General features: G+C 36.6%; 1 protein-coding gene across 4 annotated transcripts in view; it reads left to right on the forward strand.

Annotated features, from left to right (window-relative positions):
* Positions 1-21,212, forward strand: part of LOC127502379 (disks large-associated protein 2) — a 162,176-nt gene that overhangs the window by 42,429 nt on the left and 98,535 nt on the right. For all 4 annotated transcript variants that reach the window (XM_051875293.1, XM_051875291.1, XM_051875292.1 and 1 more), the window contains one exon: positions 4,599-5,746. In XM_051875293.1, coding sequence (XP_051731253.1) covers positions 4,670-5,746 — 1,077 coding nt within the window. In that variant the 5' untranslated portion in view covers positions 4,599-4,669. The remainder of the gene's footprint in view (positions 1-4,598; positions 5,747-21,212) is intronic.

Genomic DNA, 21,212 nt, shown 5'->3' on the forward strand with positions numbered 1-21,212 from the left:
GGGAGCCTTGGAGTCGATTCTCATTTTGATGATCCGATATCGAGTCTTACATCCCAAGAACCAATCTTTTAGTCTATGCTGTTAGTGCACCTCCCATCTAATAAATCGCAACAAGCTTTGTTCTTTGTTACTTTTGTAATATAACAATGTCTCAGCTTTCAAATTCCGTCGATTTTATAATGAAATTCAAATAATAAATACCATTTTGGCGCTCTTTAATGTGACGCGACAGATCATATAGCGCCTTCAGTTCAAGCAAAGCGGCAGTGTGGAGCACACGTGAACTGATCATCTCTTCCTCTTTACTACTAGTTACAGCATGAAATAAACATGAATGAACATCAGAAGGTATGTTGAAAGACACTGTACAACTTACTGAAATCCGTTTCATGTCACATGTAATCGCTTAGTGTTTCAACCGCGGAAAGACGTCAATAGTTTGTAAACTACATGTCACGTATAATGTCACATTTACCTCAGAAAAGACATCAATGTTCATAAACTCGTTAGTCAGCTAGAAAAAGCAACTCTAAAGTGGAGCATTTTGCAAATTCTGTCATTAATTACTCACCCTCATGTTGTTCCACACCCGTTAGACCTTCGGAACACAAATTAAGATATTTTTGATAAAATCTGATGGCTCAGTGAGGCCTCCATTGACAGCAAGATAATGAATACTTTCAAATGCCCAGAAAGGTGCTAAAGACATATTTAAAACAGTTCATGTGACTACAGTGATTCAACCTTAATGTTATGAAGCGACGAGAGTACTTTTTGTGCACCCAAAAAACAAAATAACAACTTTATTCAACAATATCTAGTGATGGGCGATTTCAAAACACTGCTTCATGAAGCTTCGAAGCTTTATGAATCTTTTGAACCATTGAAATTGAAGAACCACTGATTAGAAACAAAAGATTTGTAAAGCTTCAAAACTTCATGAAGCAGTGTTTTGAAATCGCCTATCACTAGATATTGTTGAATAAAGTCGTTATTTTGGGGGTTTATTTTTGGCGCACAAAAAGTATTCTCGTCGCTTCATAACATTAAGGTTGAACCACTGTAGTCACATGTTTTAAATGTTTTAAATATGTCTTTAGTACCTTTCTGGACATTTGAAAGTGTTAATTATCTTGCTGTCAATGGAGGCCTCAATGAGCCATCGGATTTTATCAAAAATATCTTAATTTGTGTTCCGAAGATGAACGAAGGTCTTACGGGTGTGGAACGACATGTTGAGATATTTTCTTCCTTAAGAAAATCAAGCTTGTGAAATTTGTCAAAACCCGGCCCTATTATATAGAGCAATAATTCATAGAAAGAAATAACTGTACCTAGAGGACTGTAGATTACATAACAGCCTGTATTAGTGTCTCTGTAATGAAATCCCATCTCAAATGCCACATTCCACGACATCAGTGACACATATCTATTTTTTTTTTTCTAGGATCTCACAAATCCAAATATGCCTCATTGCTCAGGTAGTGACCCTGAATGTGTCATTGTGCGTAATTGTATGTCAGGCAAGATGCTGCACGCAAGAATACATAGTTATCTTTCTTTGACTCATTTAGTTGCCACTGGCAACCACATGTTCTTTAGCATTTTCTGTAGCAATGTGTTGTAAAAATAGAGAAACAGGATATGTTGGGAAGGTTGAATATATATCAACTTCACTGGGTTAGTTTTTCCTCAAACTTGTGGGCTACTTTGACTTGGAAGCTCATCAAGATCATCATTTATCTTAAACTCATTGACCTTATGAGCTCTTTATCACACAGATGGCTAGTATTCAGATGTGAAATATACAGATTTATTAACTGGAATAAAAAAAGAAATGCTTCTTCATTGAATTACAGTAAAGGCTGTGAACAGCAGTCCTGCTGTGAATTACTGTCATCCCTGTGTAACAAACTCTAAAATCTGCTTTTCATGGTCAGAGTCCTCAGCAATGGTTGCCATGACAACTCTGTGTTATATCTCATTCTCTTTGATATACTGCAATGGATTATGGTCCCTGGGCATTATGTAAGAGGAGATTTAGCACTAAAGGTGTTTCCTGCTCTGATTTCTCCTCTGACATATTGGCATGTTTTTTTTGTATTTATCTTTAATTTATCATTTACTGATATTAGCTGTTATCCCATATTATGAGGAAAAAAGGTTTGGATGATGCTACATTAGACTGGCTGTTTGTATTTCTCTTACACACTGAAAAATTGAAACGACCATGCCATTTACTTAGAGTGCATTTTGTTATTGGTCTAATCAAAAATCATGGTTTCTTTGTTCAGTTTCTCTAAAAGCAAATAACACTCCCCATAGAAACAATTCAAATCTTAAGTTCAAAACCAAACCAAAACCAAATTAAATATAATTTTTTGGCAAAAACGAATACATTTGGCTGTAACAATTATTAGTATTCTTTTTTTTTTTTTAAGTTGATCCTAAGTACTTTATTTTTCAGTGCACCCTGGTGTCGGTAATGGTTCCTCACACAAAGCTATTTTATATCTTCACAAGACTCCAAGAACAGACTCCACTACCACATTTTTCTTTGTAAAGACACTGCAACAGACCTGGAGGTGTGGTGTAGTGGTTAAAATTGGACTGTAGGCCTGAAGACTGCATGTTTGAACCCCAGTCCATGTAATTTGTGAGCTATCACCATCCTGCCCTTGAGCAAGTGTCTCTTTAATATGTGTGCTGTGGATAAAAGCATCCATACTTGTAACTAAACTACAGATTTTGGCTTTCCTGGGAGTTCAAGGTATTGCTTTTCAGTGTTTTATGCTTGTTGAATTTAATTCAGGCATATCAGGCAATCAGGTTTTCCAAATATTACATCAGAAATATGCAAACCCTTTTCTCTCTTGTGATCATCATTCTTTTGAAAGAAATGAAAGAAGATTCCTTTTTTGTCAACATTAGTTTAGCTCACAATCAAAACTTACAAAATATAATTTAATGCAAAGAGAGAGAAGTTTCCCGCAGGATCCCCTTAGTCAGAAAAAGAGAGTCTATCTGAAAGAAAGTTAAATACTATTACTACTGTATGTTTTTTTTTTCCTCCTTTTTTTTTTTTTTTTTTTTTTGGACATCCAATCATTGTGATTCTTCTGGACATGGTATAGTAGAAAGCAAAGGTCTCCAAATAGCACCTGGAGGGCCACTGTCCTGCAAAGTTTAGCTCCAACCCCAATTAAACACACCTAAACCAGCTAATCAAGGTCTCACTAGGCATACAAGAAACTTTCAAGCAGGTGTGTTGGAGCTAAACTCTGCAGGACAGCGACCCTCCAGGACCGAGTTTGAAGCCCTCTGGTATAAAGTAAGGAGATGTTAAGAGGGTTAGCCATTAGAACTATAATACATTTTCATTTAATTATAAATAACATGCAATTAAGTGTCTGAAAACATTGCATTCAGTTTGCACTTATTTTTATTTATTTATTTATTTTTAAGTATTTTACAGTATTTGCCTATCAAGTACTGTTTTTGGTATGGTAAAGTGCACTTATTTTTATTAAGGGTAGGCTTCAACAACTTAAAGCAAATAAAGATGTTGTCAAAAATGATATCACTTGCTAGCTATTAGCATGTTAGCTGCTAGTCTCATAAAGGAAACATTCTCATAAAAGGAAATATTCTCACCTCTGAGGACTTGGCAATCTTTGAACACTATAATGTTAGAATTTCACAAAACATTGAAGTGGATCCAACTACAATAGGTTTTATTTTTAGGTCAATTGATTAGAATAAATTTTGAATTACATGATATGGCCATAGAATAATAACATTATACAACAGTTAGTTCTGATCGTGTGATTGGTCGAGGAGTGTACCCAGAGTGCTGATATACAATGCTGATATTCATTTCACTGTTTGTATCACTCCACATTTCTGTGTTTGCATGTCAGTCTGTGAATTGTTAATGGGGATTTTTCATTAACTCTTTCTAGAGGTTACATTGTTACTCCAGGAGGTGGCAACAAATGACCGATGAGTCATTGAATGATTCATTCAACCGATTTGTTCAGAATGCTAATTCATTCAGGAACAAAACGAGTCATTGGCCTACAGCCATAACTGTTAGTGCTACTGTATATATTGCATTAATGCATTGTGTTACTTTTATTTATATTATATAATTTTGCCCAGTAACAGTAATAAAAAAAGAATGGGCAGATAAATGTAGACTCACAATAAACATTTGACATCAATGTTTTAAAAAAAATCTTCACCTTCATATTCAGAATAAGGTTAATGCATGATACTACTTTTTATTATCCTTTTATTGTGCTTTTGTCCCTTTTGGAGCTTCAACTCAGTTTCATTGTAGAAATTGTACATGTTTTTACAAGTAAATTACAGAATCTTTATTTTATCCAGAAATGTTTAGCTTTGGGTAATGAAATGTAAAGTAATGAAAAGTAATGAAATCCTCCATAACAATAGTGACGTTTTTATTGTGCAGGATAAATGTGCTAGAATGACGTTTCTTTATGAAAGTGTGTTGGTCATGACAGATATTTGAGTGTTTGAATTCAACAATCTAGTAAAATTGCTAATCTTGAATGTCCTTCTCTTTATTCCAGACCAGCAGTATTCCCCCTGGTCACCATCCAGAGATTTCAATGAGGATAGTAGCCTCGCTCCACGCAGGAACATGAAGGGCTTATCAGGTGGTCGTGCGCCGCACCAGATTCCCACACTGCCCCCGTGTGGACTGGCGGAGTGCGAGCATCTCCATGACCTGCACGGCATGCATGTGTCCGATCTACGCCACTCCTACCTGCTCAGCCCCACGGAGACCTGCGTCATGGACTTCCATCACCGTCTTTCCCCCCGCAGCTCCATTCACTCTGATTGCATGATCATGTCACCCATGGTGCTACCTTCCACTGCCCCTGCCGACCATGTCTCCAGCAGCACCTTTCCCAGAATGCACTACAGTTCACAGTACTACGACCCAGCTGCCCGGGAAGACTGTGCAGCCATCACCACCTCAGCCACATCTGCTGCCGCCGCTGCTGCAACATCTGCCTCTCACCACGGCAGCAGCAAGAGCAACCGCATCCCCGCAAACCTGCTGGACCAGTTTGAAAAGCAGCTTCCGCTTCATCGCGACGGCTTCCATACGCTGCAGTACCAACGCACATCTGCCGCCACTGGAGGGGAACAGCGCAGCGAGAGCCCCGGTCGTATCCGACACCTGGTGCACTCCGTCCAGAAGCTCTTCACCAAGTCCCACTCACTGGAGGGATCGTCCAAGATGAATGGCACTAAAGGTGACAGTGGAGGTGGGGGAAGCCATCACCATCACCATGGCAATCATCACTCATCCAAGCACGGCAGCAAGCGCAGTAAAAGCAAAGAGCGCAGGCACCGGTCGGGGACAGGAGGATGGTGGAGCTCGGATGACAACCTAGACAGCGACAGCACCTACCGCACGGCCAGCGCTTTGAGCCGCCACCATCATGAACACGTCGGTCACAGTTTCCCAGAATCCATGCACACTCACTTTGGAGACCACTCGCTCAAAACCTCCAAAAGCAACAATGACGTCAAGTGTTCGGCCTGTGAATCCATGGCACCTGAGGGAAAGTTCATGAAGAGGAGTTCCTGGTCAACACTTACCGTCAGCCAGGCCAAGGAGGCTTATCGAAAGTCCTCCCTTAACCTGGAGAAGCCCATGATGCATCAGGACTATAAACCATCATTCCGGTCCACACACTACCTACAGGTGAGTCATGGCTTTCATCCTTGAGAAGATGTCTTGATGGTGCCCCAACTGCTGTTCAGATAATAACCAGTCATGATTTTGTGATATAATCGCATTTGTAATTAGCATAACGTGGTATGACACATTACCAGGGAAAAGTAATTTGCCTATCTATACTGAAAGCAGAAATTCTGTACAACACAACACAACAAAAATCAAAATGTATCGGATGTTTAAATTACTGTTATGGAACAGGATTTTGGACCAATGAGACTTCACTCTGGGCTGGCTACCCATAAGCCCAAAACATACTCTATGCAAGTATTTGAACGCAGGCACTTATCGCTACTCAGACATCATTTAGTGCAGTGGGTCTCAACTCTGGCCCTTGAGGTCCAGTTTCCTGTAGAGTTTAGCTCAAACCTTGATCAAACTCACCTGCCTATAACTTTCTACTAATCCTTAAGACCTTGAATAGCTTGTTCAGGTATGTTTGTAAGTGGACTCTGCAGAAAAGTGGAACTCGAGGTCGAGAGTTGAGAACCCCTGATTTCATGCATTTTCATTGCACTTTAGCATTGTACCAAGTGGTGCTACAGTATAAATGGTTATTAGCGAAAATGTTTTCTCTATTAGGTGAACCAGTTATGGCAAGAGCAACAGTCTGTTGAGAATCTTGCCAAGCAAATTAGTTTATGTTTAATGGCACATGCGTGTGAAATTAACTCTATCGCCCCTTTGAGTACTGAGGTTAGTTAGCACTAGACCAACACAAGACCGCTGACCACTAACACAGAGACCGTTTTGTCACTAGTTTAAACCCAAGAAGGTGTGATTCATTGAAAATTACAAAGATTTCTTGTCATGATGGTGTCCTTGAGCAATAAGACTTTAGGCCAGGTTGCTCCAGGGGGATTGTTCCTGTAATAAAAGTAGTCTTTGGATAAGAAACACATGAATGTATAACTTATACAGGCCCCTCAAGTAATAAATGTACTCGTTTTGAGTGTCTTTAAGGAAAAACTGTCTGTTTAGTCCACTTTCTGTTATCCAAACTGATGTTTGTGGGCCAAAATGCAATTGAATCTAGTAATTGATTATCTAGTGTAATTGTTTAAGGCCTGTGGGAACCATTGATGCCTAAGCATAGGGGATCAATACAAACATGATCCATGATGTTGTGAAAGACTGCAGTTAAATCATGTGTTTTTATTTGATAGATGGATAGATGTTTGAAGTATATTTGATCAAATAATAGCCATGATGTGTAACAGTTGATACATTTTATTTTGTTTTCGTAATGACATAGAAAATCTTGAGCAAATCTATTATTTATTTTCTTTCTTACTGTAGGCCTAATGTTTGTCCTACGTGTGTCAGGAACTAGCAAGACAAATTTATCAAAATACTACTTAATACTTTGCAGTATACACTGTATACTGCCTACTGTTATTTAAAAATAGTAAGTGTACAGTAAGTATTAAAGGGATAGTTCACTAAAAATGAAAATTGCTGTTAATTTACTTACCCTCAAGCCATTCAAGATGTAGGTGTCTTTTTTTCTTCAGTAGGACAGTAAATAAGATTTTTAGCTGAAACCGTGGTCCTTGGTGAGTCATATAATGCAAGTCAGTGGCTACCGTCACTTTGAGAGTCAAAAAACAAATACAGGCAAACAAAATTAATACCCGTGGCTCCTGACAATACATTAAGTCGATCTGTGCAAGAAACTGAGCAAATTTTGCAAAATTATTACCTGTAATCCACAGCCTCGGCAAACGATTCTGAGGCAAACCGTGGTCCTTGGTGATTTGTATAATGCAAGTCAATGGCTACAGTCACTTTGAGATTTAAAACAATATACAGGCAAAACAAAATTAATGCCCGCGGCTCTTGACAATACATTGTAGTCTTATCAAGCAAAACAATCGGTCTGCACATGAAACTGAACATTATTTACAAAATTATTACCTATAATCCACAGCCTCGGCAAACGGTCCTGAGCGCGATCATGGCATGCTGGAGCACGAGCTTCCTGTCACATAATGACGTATGCACAGGAGCAAACTCGCACATGAGCTGACACTGTGTTTGTTCACAACAGAGTTTGATCACAACAATGTTTGCTTGCGCAATCTCAATCAGGAAGATTAACTTTTCACAGATTACCAAAGTTTATGCTCCCACGCATACGTCATTATGCGACAGGAGGCTCACGCTGCAGACTGCTGTAAGAACTGAGCAGATTGGACAAAGATGATGTCAACCTTAGGCAGTTTGTAAAAGACGGATTGGTGTGAAGAGGGGACAGCTTGAGCCCCACCAAGATAATGTCAAGGGTTGTTTGATCCCCAAAACATAGATACAAAATAGACCTTCTTCTTCTGAGTGATCTCTGAGTGACACAGAGGATGCGTTCACACTTAGAAGTTCGGTTCGTTTGGTCCGGACCAAAGAAGAAAAAAAAACATTTAGTCCTGGTCCGATTAGCATTCAGATTGGCAATTTTATTACCGAACCAAAAGATACCGAACCTAAAGGCATAGGGATACGTTCACAACCTGATTGGTTAGATTTTATGACGTCTTGCCAATTCTGAGACGGAACTTACCGAACATCCAAAACAACACTGTGTGCTGAGGTGTGTGTGCGTAGCCTGCATATGATGGTATTTTGGCCAGCTGGGAACCCATGAAGAGCTTATATAATGTGTAAAGGAGTCAAAACAGCGGCGGGAATCCATTCGTCACACACACAAGCGATCTGCTGCGTGGGAGACGCGCGTCTGATGCCTGTCATGGGCAAACGCACGACTATGATGAGAAAAAACGATATGCATGAGGATTCTGTCATTTTTAGGGTATCATCTTCCTGTTTTTGGTTCGTTTACATGTCTTTGGTCCGTGTTGCATTCATATATCATTCAAACCGCACCAGAGTTCGTTTGGAAGCGGACCGAGACCCATCTTTTCAGCGGTCTCGGTCCGCTTGTTTGGTTCGCACCAGGGTTCGGATGGCAGCGTTCACATATGTTCAAATGAACCGCACTAACAGAGCAATCGCACCAGGGTTCGTTTTAATCGAACCAAACATGACAAGTGTGAATGCACCCAGAGTTGAAATCTCTTAAAACACAGAGACTGAGAATTTACATATAAAAAATGCATCAGATCGTTCCAAAACATTTCTAGATGGACTTGTAATCAAACATCGTTCTACTGCATAATTCTATATCATGTCTGCAACCTATATATGTGGCTATTTTGCTTAGATCACTCACAATTCATGTAATTGTTATAACTATCGAATGGTTGAATGAAAGTGTGTCTTGTTTGGTATGATTGTAAATCTCTGTTCATGAGTCAAATTTTGGCTTGAAAGAAATCTGTGTAAAATGTATCGTATTCCTTTTAGAGAAATCATGTCTAAACTGTTCTCTCTGTACTCTCTGCCAAGAGTGGGAAAGTTAAGAGACCAGGTGATAACATGTAAGGAGAAACGACCACCTCTGAACTAAAGACGACACCAAATTGGTCAGAACTCCTTAAAGAGGTTGGACAAACACTTCAGTCTAAAAATTCAGGACACAAACAAAGATGATCAGACGATGAAGACGACGATGACAAGTAAATCAGAAGAAGATCAGGATCAGATAAAAAGGGGTTAAAAGCTTCATTCAAGCCATCTAACTACTCTCATCTCACTTAATTTTCTTTCTTTTACTTAGTTTCTTTTCCATTGATAGTTTTGTATTCTAAGTTAAGTTTTGCCACAAAGTTTAATTAAAGACACTACAGTCTTTGCCCATCTCAAAACCTCAAACTTCAACCACGAGGGAGACTCCACTTATCCGCCAACACACCCACGTGATTGGCTTTCCAAAAAAACGTCAATCCAGGCATGAAAAGACGTTCAACGAATCAACAAACCCGGGAAACCCCCTTCTCCAAGCCAAAGACACCAACAAAGGGAATCCCCATTTAAAGACACAAACAACAGACGCAAGTATACCTCCAGATTCTAGCTGAACTGGTGCATTAATATAAATTATAAATGGTTGGTCCCACTTTATATTAGGTGGCCTTAACTACTATGTACTTACATCAAAAAATAAGTACAATGTACTTATTGGGTTCATATTGAATTGCAAAACACTTTTGCTGCTATTGAGGTGGGATACGGGTAAGGTTAGGGAAAGCTTTGGTGGTATGGGTAGGTTTAAGAGTAGGGGTAAGGTGTAAGGGATGGGTCAACAGTGTAATTAGGGCCCGAGCACCGATGGTGTGAGGACCCTATTGTAATTGCTCAGCCAATTTTTCTTCTTCTCCAAAATAAATCGCATTTTTGAGGGCCTAAACATGCTCAAAAACTCATGAAACTTTGCACACGCGTCAGAAGTGGTGAAAATGTACATCTGATATGGGTTTCAGAATTGGGCATGGCAAAATGGCTCCATAGCGCCACCTACAAAATTTCAATTAAGCGCCCTTCGTGCTACGTTTTACGTACAGTTATGAAATTCGGTAGACAGATGTAATAGCCCAATACCTACAAAAAAGCCCTTGTGTGCAAAATCTGTAAACCCAACAGGAAGTGAGATATTTTGAATTTTCTCAGCAAAATTTTGGCAGTTTTTGCCATTTCCACACGTTGTACTTTAACAGACTCCTCCTAGAGCTTTAATCAGATCAACATCTTATTTGGCAGGTCTAATCTAAAGGCCTTTGTGATGCTAAATTGCGAAGATCTAGACTTTTCACCGAAGGGTGTGTCCGTGGCGGCCTGACAAAGTTCGATGTTTTGCCATGAAACAGGAGGTTGTTGTAACTCATGTATACAATGTCCAGTCTGCCCCAAATTTCACATGTTTTATTAGAGTCCTGGCCTGAAGACATCTACATGCCAATATTCAGTTACAGTCATAGCGCCACCTGTTGGCAGCAGGAAGTGTGGCAATTTGAAATGACTTGGCCTATAATTCTCCTGTATTTACTCGCTTACATGCATCTTGCCCACTGTTCACTGTTTTCCTGATGCCAATGGGTGGCGGTGAGCCCGGGTGCGAGGGCCCTTTCATCGCTGCTTGCAGCTTTAATTATAACAGAAATTAATTACAGGTGTAATTGTTATAGGCGTATGCTGAAAGATGAGGCGAGCACGGAGATCCACAATAACAACGGGGTTTATTCACAATAACAGGAACAACATACACCTCTAAGTAAACAAGAGAACAGACAAGGAGTGCAGGTAAAGTGTCCAACTTAAAGGGAGTGCTGACGAGGTACAACAGGTGCAGGGAATCCGGGGAGATGGCGGGAAGACTGATGAGGGAAGTGAAGACAGGTGTGCGGAACAGGAGGATGCTGGGAACTGGAGTCCGGGAAGGCGTGAATGTAACAGTAATTACATGCAGGTGTTTTTAAAATATAAGTATAAACATGTATGTACACAATAAGTGCACTGTATCAAATTATTAATTTAAATGTAAGTACATAGTAGTTAAGGCCACTTAATATAAAGTGGGACCGAAGGGTTAAATGAATGATTACTGGTTCGTTTAGACCAGGTTTTACAAAGTGCATACATTGCTAGAAACTTGGGATTATCTTGCTAATAAATAGTGTTTTCACTATAGTTTGGATATTCATATACGCTGCAAGAGTTGGTGTTACGGCCCGTTCAAATGAAGGCTGTATGATTAATTTGCTTGGTTGTAAAATAAGTGACTCTTTCAAAATTCCCTATAAATTAATTAATACACTGATGTGAATAAAAAAGTTCAAAAGAACAGCATTTATTTGAAATAAAAAGCTTTTGTAACATCATAAATGTCTTTACTGTCACTTTTGATCAATTTAATGCATCCTTGCTGAATAAAAGTCATTTCTTCAATTTCTTAAAAAAAAAAAAATCTTACTGACCCCAAACTTTTGAACAGTAATGTATAATGTTACAAAAGCTTTCTATTTAAAATAAATGCTGTTCTTTTGAACTTTCTATTCATCAAAGAATCCTGAAAAAAAAAAAAAAAATGTACGCAACTGTTTTCAACACTGATAATAATAATAAATGATTCTTGAGCAGCAAATCAGCATATTCGAATGATTTCTGAAGGATCATGTGACACTGAAGACTGGAGTAATGATGCTGAAAATTCAGCTTTGCATCACAGGAATAAATTACATCTTAAAATCTATTCACATAGAAAACAATTATTTTAAATTGTAATAATATTTCACAATGTTACTGTTTTTTTGTTTGTTTGTTTTTTTTTTTTTTTTTTTTTTTTTTTTTGTATTTTTAATCAAATAAATGCAGCCTTGGTGAGCAGAAGAGACTTCATTCAAAAGCACCAAAAATCTTACCGATCCCAAAATGTTGAACAGTAATGTATCTGTCAAAATGGATCATTTGTAAGATCAATTCAAGCACATTGCATTGTGGGATATAGTATTTCACACATTGTACTTTGTTGCATACTGCTTTTGATTCTCATACTGCTTCTGAATTATGGCATGGGGCACACATAGGTTATGCTGACTGCTACACATTGTTATTCAGCTAATCAGTTCCTGACATCTAACTGACATCTTCCTCCTTGAAGGTTAATTATGGCATAAGTACAAGTAGACTCTTTGTACTGAGGAGCTGAGAACTGCTTTGTACAAATCGTCAGCACATACTGTTCTACAGCATTGTCATGTTTGTCGACCTTATTAGAGACTGTCAGTGCTTAAGAGAGATGACAGCCTGGGTGAGTTTTAAGTGACATTCAACTAGATACACTCACTAATTAACCATTCAGGAATAACCATGAACCTCAAATTTGATTTCATTGTAATTCAGCTGTGTTCCGGTGTGTCTAACCAGCCAGATGTGTATATATTTTGTAGTGGTTAAAAGTTCAAAATGATAGTTTAGGCCAAAGACTATAGATATAGAAAGGCGGTTCACTCCTATTAGTTATGAATGGGAGAAACTGCAACGCACAATATGGCGGAATACGTCCCACCTTCTAAGTAAAAGAGCCAGTCGCTGATTGATAAAGTCATTGCGTCACTGTAGCTGCCGTTAGAGGCTCCGGTTCCCATAGGACTGCACATGCGCATTTGCTCGTCTAGCCTGAAAAATATGCTTTTTTAATGCTATTTTAGCATAAGAAACAACATTTATGGGACGGTTCATGTCAGATTTTGTTGCTGATTTGAAATATGTAATTTAATTGGGAGTTCGCCAAGCAGTTTTTGAGATTTCAGGATTCCCCATTCAAATAGATAGGACTTGGCCTTGGATGCCCAAAATAGCTGCCTGGAGGCGTTGCGAATATGGCCACCGAGTGAACAGACTTTCCTTGAAAGGGACTTTGTTTAGGCTTTGTTGGAATGTGAATCAATTTGATGAAAAAGAAATGTTTTTTTTTCTCCTATGAATAAACAAATTAGGCAATTGTTGGTAGATAGTAAATGTATACTGCTATGAAATAAATGTGGATATTATACTCAGAAAAAAAAAATATATATTTAGGCCTAAATTTAAGATTTATGTTTGAATTGCATATAAAAATTCTGTCCACTCCTGTCCAGTATTAACTCAAACAAACTAATAAACTTAATATTATGCATATTTGTCAGTCATGAAACAGAATCAACATAAAACTGTTCGCTGTGAAAAAAAAAAAAAAAAACATTTATTCAGATAAAAAGTATGAAAATGGTTAAAATATGGCTAGCTGTGGAACCAGCAATATTCAGTTAGTTAAAATGTATGAGATCAAAACAATTTAGATTTATTGATGATAAATAGGCTATATACACCGAGCTATTGTATATTTAATACATGTTATGTACTATTACAGAAATCTTACCAGTTTATGACTGGTTGAAATATGAATCACGGTAAGTCTATTAATTTATGTAAAAACTGTGCAATTCAAAAACATAAATCTTATTTAGGCCTAAATATTTTTAATAGTGTAATTTGGTCTTGGAAGCATTGAGCCTACTGTTTGATTTAATTGATGTGAATATCTTGGGAAATATGAGCACAGTTTGGTACATTATTGAGATCTGTTCTGAAACTAAAGGAGTCACATATGAGATTACCAGGGTCGTCTTCTCAGCCTTACTGAAAAGATGTATTTTCTATGCTGGATTGCTACTGGACTAGTTAGTGGAGTAGCACAGCCATGTTGTTCACCACCAAAATTTAGCATAGTCTTTTTTGTGAAGCTGATTTTTCAAGGTAGTATGGGAAGGAAGGGTTCAAAGGTCTTTAGCTAAACAGCACCCTGATTAATTGCTTCGTCAATGTTAGCACAGCTCTGTGAAGTGCCACTCTTTCCTTTGAAACTTTATTTTCTTAATTTCCTTATCAACTCTAACCCCTGGAGACATTTCTATCTCCCAGCAAATAGAGTAAGCGAAATTTCGAGAAAGGACTGAACTCAATCTAAATTTGCAATGATAGCATGCAATCTCACATTAAGTGGAAACGTCTAAAAGTATTCTGCAGCCCTCGTTTCACCATCTGATGGTTTTATCTCGTTTTGATTCCTCTAATCCTGCTCTTGAGTGGAGTTATATCTATCTGCACTTCCTCACTGTCAGTGCATAATGATCGTTCACTTACAGTATATGAGTGTGTTGTCTATAGTGCCTCCTTGTGGTAGAATAATGTAACCCCCTGCTAGCAGGTTCTGTAGAGAGAATTGTGAATCGTAAAGAGAACATCTCATGTGAAAAAGAAGTGTGCTTAATTGTATTGAATGTGCACTTGTAGTGTACTTCAAATCTTAAAAGTATATTTAAAAAAAAGTGCAGGTAATAAAATATTAATGAAATTAAAGGTCAAAAAAGAGTGAACTTTCATCACTATGTTTCTTAACACACTTAAAGGGATAGTTCACCCAAAAATGAAAATTATCCTATGATTTACTCACCCTCAAGCCATCCTAGTTGTATATGACTATCTTCTTTCAGACGAACACAATCTGAGATATATTTAAAAATATACGGGCTCTTCCAAGCTTTATAATGGGTAACACTTTAGAATACTGATCCTTCATTAATGAATAACTGCACAGGAACAAATGAGTAATGCATTATTAACACTCTAGTAACAACTATTAATTAACAAGAAACTCTGATTAATGAATTAGTAAGTAATAGTGCTCAGTTGAAGGTAGTAGTTCACTATTAGCTAATCAGTAACTACTATTTTTTTCATACCTCCCAGAGAAGTATTAAGAACTACTATATACAGGTTCATAATTAATGTGAATAATGCATAATGTATAATTAATTCTAAAGTGAAGGTCATGGTAACCCACTAGTAATGACTGAATTATTACCAAATCTTTCAGAAGGAATTACTAATTATTTGGATCAGTATTCTAAAGTGAGAAACATGATAACTCTCTAGTAACTACTGAATTCATTGTAAACTTTTGAGGATCAGTATTCTAAAGTGTTACCTTATAATGGGACTGAATATGAGGCCTGATTTTGAAGCCTCCCCCCAAAATGCATCCATCCATCATAAAAAGCGACGGCAAAGGGGGGCGGCAACACCAGCAGCACGGCTGTAAGCATTGATTTGCAACAATAGAGTAACCCCTGACCTGATGCATGACATAATGACGAACGCGGAAATGCAGACGATAGAGCGAAACAAATTGGTCACAAATTAGAAGTCTAAAACGTGACATTTTAAAGAGAAATGTAAGAGGATTTCGATATATAAGAAAAGAGGAGCTTAAGTTTGTTGCACAGCCCTATTTGTTTAAACCACCAGAGCTATCTAAGCTTACGATACTCCTACATCCTACGTCGCGTCAGAGATTACCTTTTCGCCGTAAATCGATGCATATAGCTGTCTCCCAGAAGCTAGTTATTATAGTTAATAAAGTTTTAAATATGGATATTTTTCTTACAAAAACCCATTGTTTCGCTTCAGAAGGCCTTTATTAGCCCATTGGAGCCATATGGATTATTTTTATCATGGTTGGATGCATTTTTTTGGGGGGCTTCAAAATTTGGCCCCCTACACTGTAAAAAATAATACCCTATATCCACTCAAAAAAATTGTGGCAACAGTTTACAAGCAATATTATTAATTAAAATTTAACAAATAAGAATTGAGTTAAAATTAATCAAATGAGCTCCTTAAAAGTGAACCATTTAAAATGAGTAACTGCAAATAGCACACAAATAAATTAAGTAAAATTTAAACAAAAATATTGGGTTCATTGGACAAAACAAAACTATATCAATGAATACTACTTAATGAAATTATTTTGACATAACACAAAATTAAGTTAATATTATTAATAATATTAAGTGGATTATTTAAATTAATGTATTTTAATTAATTAAATTGGATTTTAAGTATAAATAACAGACATACATCAAAGATTAAGAACTCTTTATTTATCAGAAAATTGGGCAATACAAATGCAGACAAGGCACTGATTTTCCAGGTACGGATGGCCGGTGTTGTAGTCTGTCATGTAAAAGATCACCCCTTGTTGCAATCTGCAGATTTTACACCGCCATCTCATTACGTTGTACCTATTAAAAACACATGAGAGAAAAAAAGAAAAAAAAACACACATGAGTAGCCTACATTAGACATTTAAAGGTTAACTGCATTTTTTTTTTTTTTTTTTTGCACTTTAATTCATTTTTGTGACTCTAATACCTAATTACACTGTGCAATCAAATGAATCTATGTTCATAGTTTGTTGTAAGAGTTAAATAAAATGTTGAAAATATAATAAGGGCTGGAAAGGGAGCGGTGCATGTGAGCACTGGAAATGACATACACTGTTGAATGGCAGCGATAGGCTAATAGTTTTAGCTTATCTGCTTTAGCCATTAATCAGTCTAAAACACGATTTCCTACTTTGTTGGTGGTAATAACACACAACCTGGACAATTAACAAGTTTTAAGAACTAAATTAAATTATCTTCCTTACCTTTGTCAAAGAATTAGCTAAAAATAGTGTCGTCAGATCGTCATCGTCATCAGCCTCCACATTGTCAGGGGGAATCCAGTAAAGCCAGGCCTTGTGAACATAAACCATTCAATAGCAGTGCTCAATAGGTTTACAGCTGCCTTATTTAGCCTTCTTTGTTAATATTAACAAAAAATTAAGCAAAGCCCCCAAAAAGAGCACCGTCAGAAATGTCCTCACACTGTCTGCTGCGGGAGACTCCACGTCATTCCTTAAAAGCGTGCACTGCAATCGGAAATGCTTGTCAATTGAAAACAACTCATTTCCATCATGTTGGATTCATTCAATATTCTCTCTGTTTGGAATTACTCAATAAGAATAGATAAATCCTTAATGACAAAATTGAGTAGATTTTTTTTACAGACAATTTAAATTAATTTTAACACAAAAAACTGCCAACAAAACAAGAAATTAATTTTGTTAAATAAAGTTTACATATTAAATTCTTATTTAATGAAATCTACAAACCCACAGAATGACTTTTTACAGTGAGTACCAGTTATAAAGCTTGGAAGAGCAAGATATTTTTAAATGTATCTCCGATTGTGTTTGTCTGAAAGATGATAGTCATACAGGATGGCTTGAGGGTGAGTAAATCGTGGGATAATTTTCTTTTGGTGAACTATCCCTTTAATACACTTTTTAAAGTGTACTTTGTAATAATGTCAAATTAAAAGTTTTACCTTTAGAATCATTATGTTTTAATAAACTTTTGTTGTGCTTTGAAGTACACTTATTTTGATTTTCTTTACTAACATACTAAAGCACATATACCAAAAATGCTTGTCAGCACATTCAAACACACTTGAACCATATTTCAAAAACAACAGAAGTAATTATGACTTAAGATGCTTAAGTCCTACTTAAGGTCAGAAAAGCACTCTTAACTAATCGTATTTCATATAAATTTAAAATGTAATATTTCATTTAATTGGAAATAACATGCAATTAAGTGTCTGTAAACATTATTCAATACGGATTTAAGTATATTATTTTAAAGTACTACTGTAATAAGCACTCTTTACAAAAGTCTTCTAAAGTGTACTACTTTTTAGAAATGGCAACCCTGTAGATTACGACTAATTTATACCCCTTTTCTATATACTTCAGTGTTAAAAGTATATGTTTCATGTCGACTTATCTTAAAACTTTAGTAGATCATATCATGAGGAATCAAATTTTCCTTGATCTTTTGAAATTAAAGAGCTTGCTGTATTATGATAATATACTGCAACTTTCAGAACTTCCTCCCTAGTTTATTGGAACTAAACTGAAAAAATAACTGAACTTTGTGATGTCACACAGATAAAAGCAAATATTAAATAATAAAAACTGTATAAAACGTATGATATGAAATGAAGCATAGGCTTATGAAAAGAGATATTCTAAAACACAACCGGAGGTAGAACAGGGAACCTGTTGTCTGTTACGCTCTGCTGAGGAGATGAATTGGTGTTTTTCTCATGACACTGTCTAGACATTGTCTTTGATTTTATCATAGTGATGTGGTTCAGAATCCAGTCAAGACACAAAGAACATTAAACTGCCACTGAATACATCAGCTGAATTAGTTTGACTCAGTTTAAAGGAATATTTTAGGTTCAATAAAAGCTAATATAAGTCAACTGTGTTTGTAGCATAATGTTAATTAAAAAAAAAAAAAAAAATGTTTTTGACTTGTTCCTGCAAACCGATGAAGCACTTACAATGGGAGTGAAAGTGCTTACATTAATTCTTGTGTTAAAATGTCTGTATAAGTGTCTAAGTAATCATTTTAACAGTTGCTTTAGTCCTGACGGGTTTATAGCGTTGCATTTTCATGTCAATATAATTGTAAAATTGGATATAAAAAGGTTATTAACCCTCTGGTGCTCTTCGCGTGGCGGTCAAAATGACTTTTTTTTTTCAATGAAATTAATGTACTATATTTTAGTTTGGTAATATTTTTCATTTAATATTTTGTAATTTTAGGGGATTTTATGGTATTAAATTATATGTATGCAGTAGTTATAATACATGTATTCACTTTTTGAGCATAGACTGGAAAATGAAATGTCCAACTTCAGCTGTCATAAATCTTTGGACATAAATTTGATCTCTTTTTTAAATTGACGCTTGGCAGATTATTGTTGAAAAAAGTTTTTAAAAAAGTTAACTTTAAGTTTTAGAATTTTACGTTTATTATGAAAAATGCACAAAAATACTATTTTTTAATTTTTATACACACACATAGGAAATGAGAAAGTGGGAGTGAATGAAACCGTAGCATAACAGAGGAATGGAGCTATGGAAAGAGTCATTTAACGAACTGGAAGAACCATCAGTTTCTCACTGTAAAGTACCTTTTTTAACAAAGGGATTCACAACTTAATACTAAATCGCTGTTTAATGTCTAAATGTACGATACTTGCAAATGCCTTATCTGTTGAAGAGCGTCTGGATATGCAGTCTCGGGAGAAATTCTTGATTGTTTGGTCCGAGGGTGTTGAAGTTGTAATCAATATCTTCTGCATTGAATGAAGAAATGACGACAAACTTGCGCTGTTAATTTGACCATGTTGTGGTCGAGGAAGTTGTGCATGGCTTGCTGATGAGGCCTCTCGGCCAGGTGAGGTCTCACATGAACAGCAATCAATAGAAACAGCAAGTGCATGGAGGGAACTTTGTGTTGGTATTTAAGTTCCACAGAGGTCACACTTTTGAGTTTTGGCTTGACCAATGAGAAAGGTGCAATTCTTAAGCGGGAAAGTTCCTTTGTTTGAAAGTGAACTCATTTGCATGGCAGTTTGTGTCCATTTATACTCTGATAAATATTACAAACATAAAATGCATTCTATGAGATGGTGATGTCCACCAAAGTGTAAGTCATTAAACAAGGAATATTTTGATATGAGACACCACCTAAATGGGCTACGTTATCTAGTAGTTCTATAATCTGGCATGCATAACACTATACAATATTAAAAGACAGTATGTATAAACAGTAATAACACACAAAATGTCCTGGGGAAATGCATGTTCATTAGTTAAATTTGTTAATGAATTAGTGGATAGAATTCCATTTCTGTGGACCTGTACTGTTCTCTCATTGAGAACAATCAGTGTCCCAAGTGTATTTGAAGTGTATGAGTGAAGCAGAAGGGTGATAGTTCACAGTGGGGAAACCAGACATCATGCAGTCTGCCTGAGTGATGGGTTGTAAAAGGTGAAGTGGAACAATGGTGTGTTTGATCGGTCCGGTCGTTACAAAGCTGTTCCAAATTTTAAGGTTGACCATGTAACCTTTTCGAATCACGTACATGACTTTTTTTTTCACAAAGCAAGTGCCAAAACCTTTACCAAGTTACCATTCCGTGAAGTAAAAAAATTATAAAAAACAAACAAACAAGCAAACAAAAATATTTTTTTTTCTGTTAAAAATGACCGAAGAGCACCAGAGGGTTTAGGTTACATAATTTGTTTTCACCCTAAAATAATTTTAACTTGCATACAGTTTACGTCTCATGTCTGTACTATTGGAACAGTGAGTATTTTAATGTTTATGAATTGGCTCCATTTGCTTCCATTGTAAGTGCCTCACTGCAACTAGGTATTCTTTTTTAGTTTAATTATTTATTGTTTAAGAAAAGGAGGAACAAGTGGAAATAAATAGGGCAATCCAACCCTCTCCATTGACTTTGCATTGCGTGAAGCTGCCTCTTTGTGATTTCTTGCTTCTAACAAAAGACAGAACTATGCTTAAAAGCTGCTGTGTGACAGGGTGTACAGCAAACCCAGAACTAAGTTTTTATAAGCTACAAAACAGTAAAGCCAACCTTTAAGGAGACAATAGTGGATACAGGCAATAAGACGTGAAGCATCAGCAGGAAGAATGGGTAAATTGTGGGATTGTGACACTCAGTATGCTTACGTGTGCAGTAAACATTGTCATTTTTTGGTTAAAAATAATGATTTTTTTTTTTAGCATATCCTGTCGCCAATTACATTCCCCTCCAGTGGGCATAGTTCTCAGAGTAATATGACACGTTGCGCTCTGTCTCAATTGCCTGTATCCACTTTTGTGTCCTTAAACGCTTGTTTTTTTTGGGGGGGGGGGGGGGGGGGTTTGTTTGTTTTTGGGTCGACAGCTTATAAAAACTTAGTTCTGGGTTTTTCAGCTTGTTTGCTGTACACACTATCACATAGCAGCTTTTAGACATTGTTCTGTTTATTGTTATAAGTCAGAAATGACAAGGAGGCAGCTTCACGCAATACAAAGTCAATGGAGAGGGTTGGATTGTTATATATATATATATATATATATATTTAAATACAAGGCATACAAATTTCACTATAAATGACATTAAATATATTTTAGTTTACCATAAATGCTCATCAGTATTTGGCATTAAAACGTTAAACATATTTCAAGACAATAGAAGTAATTGTGATATTACATATAGGGCCAGTTTCACAGACAGGACTTAGACTAAG

This window comes from Ctenopharyngodon idella, chromosome 20 (genome assembly GCF_019924925.1).
Source record: "Ctenopharyngodon idella isolate HZGC_01 chromosome 20, HZGC01, whole genome shotgun sequence".
Lineage (NCBI taxonomy): Eukaryota > Metazoa > Chordata > Actinopteri > Cypriniformes > Xenocyprididae > Ctenopharyngodon > Ctenopharyngodon idella.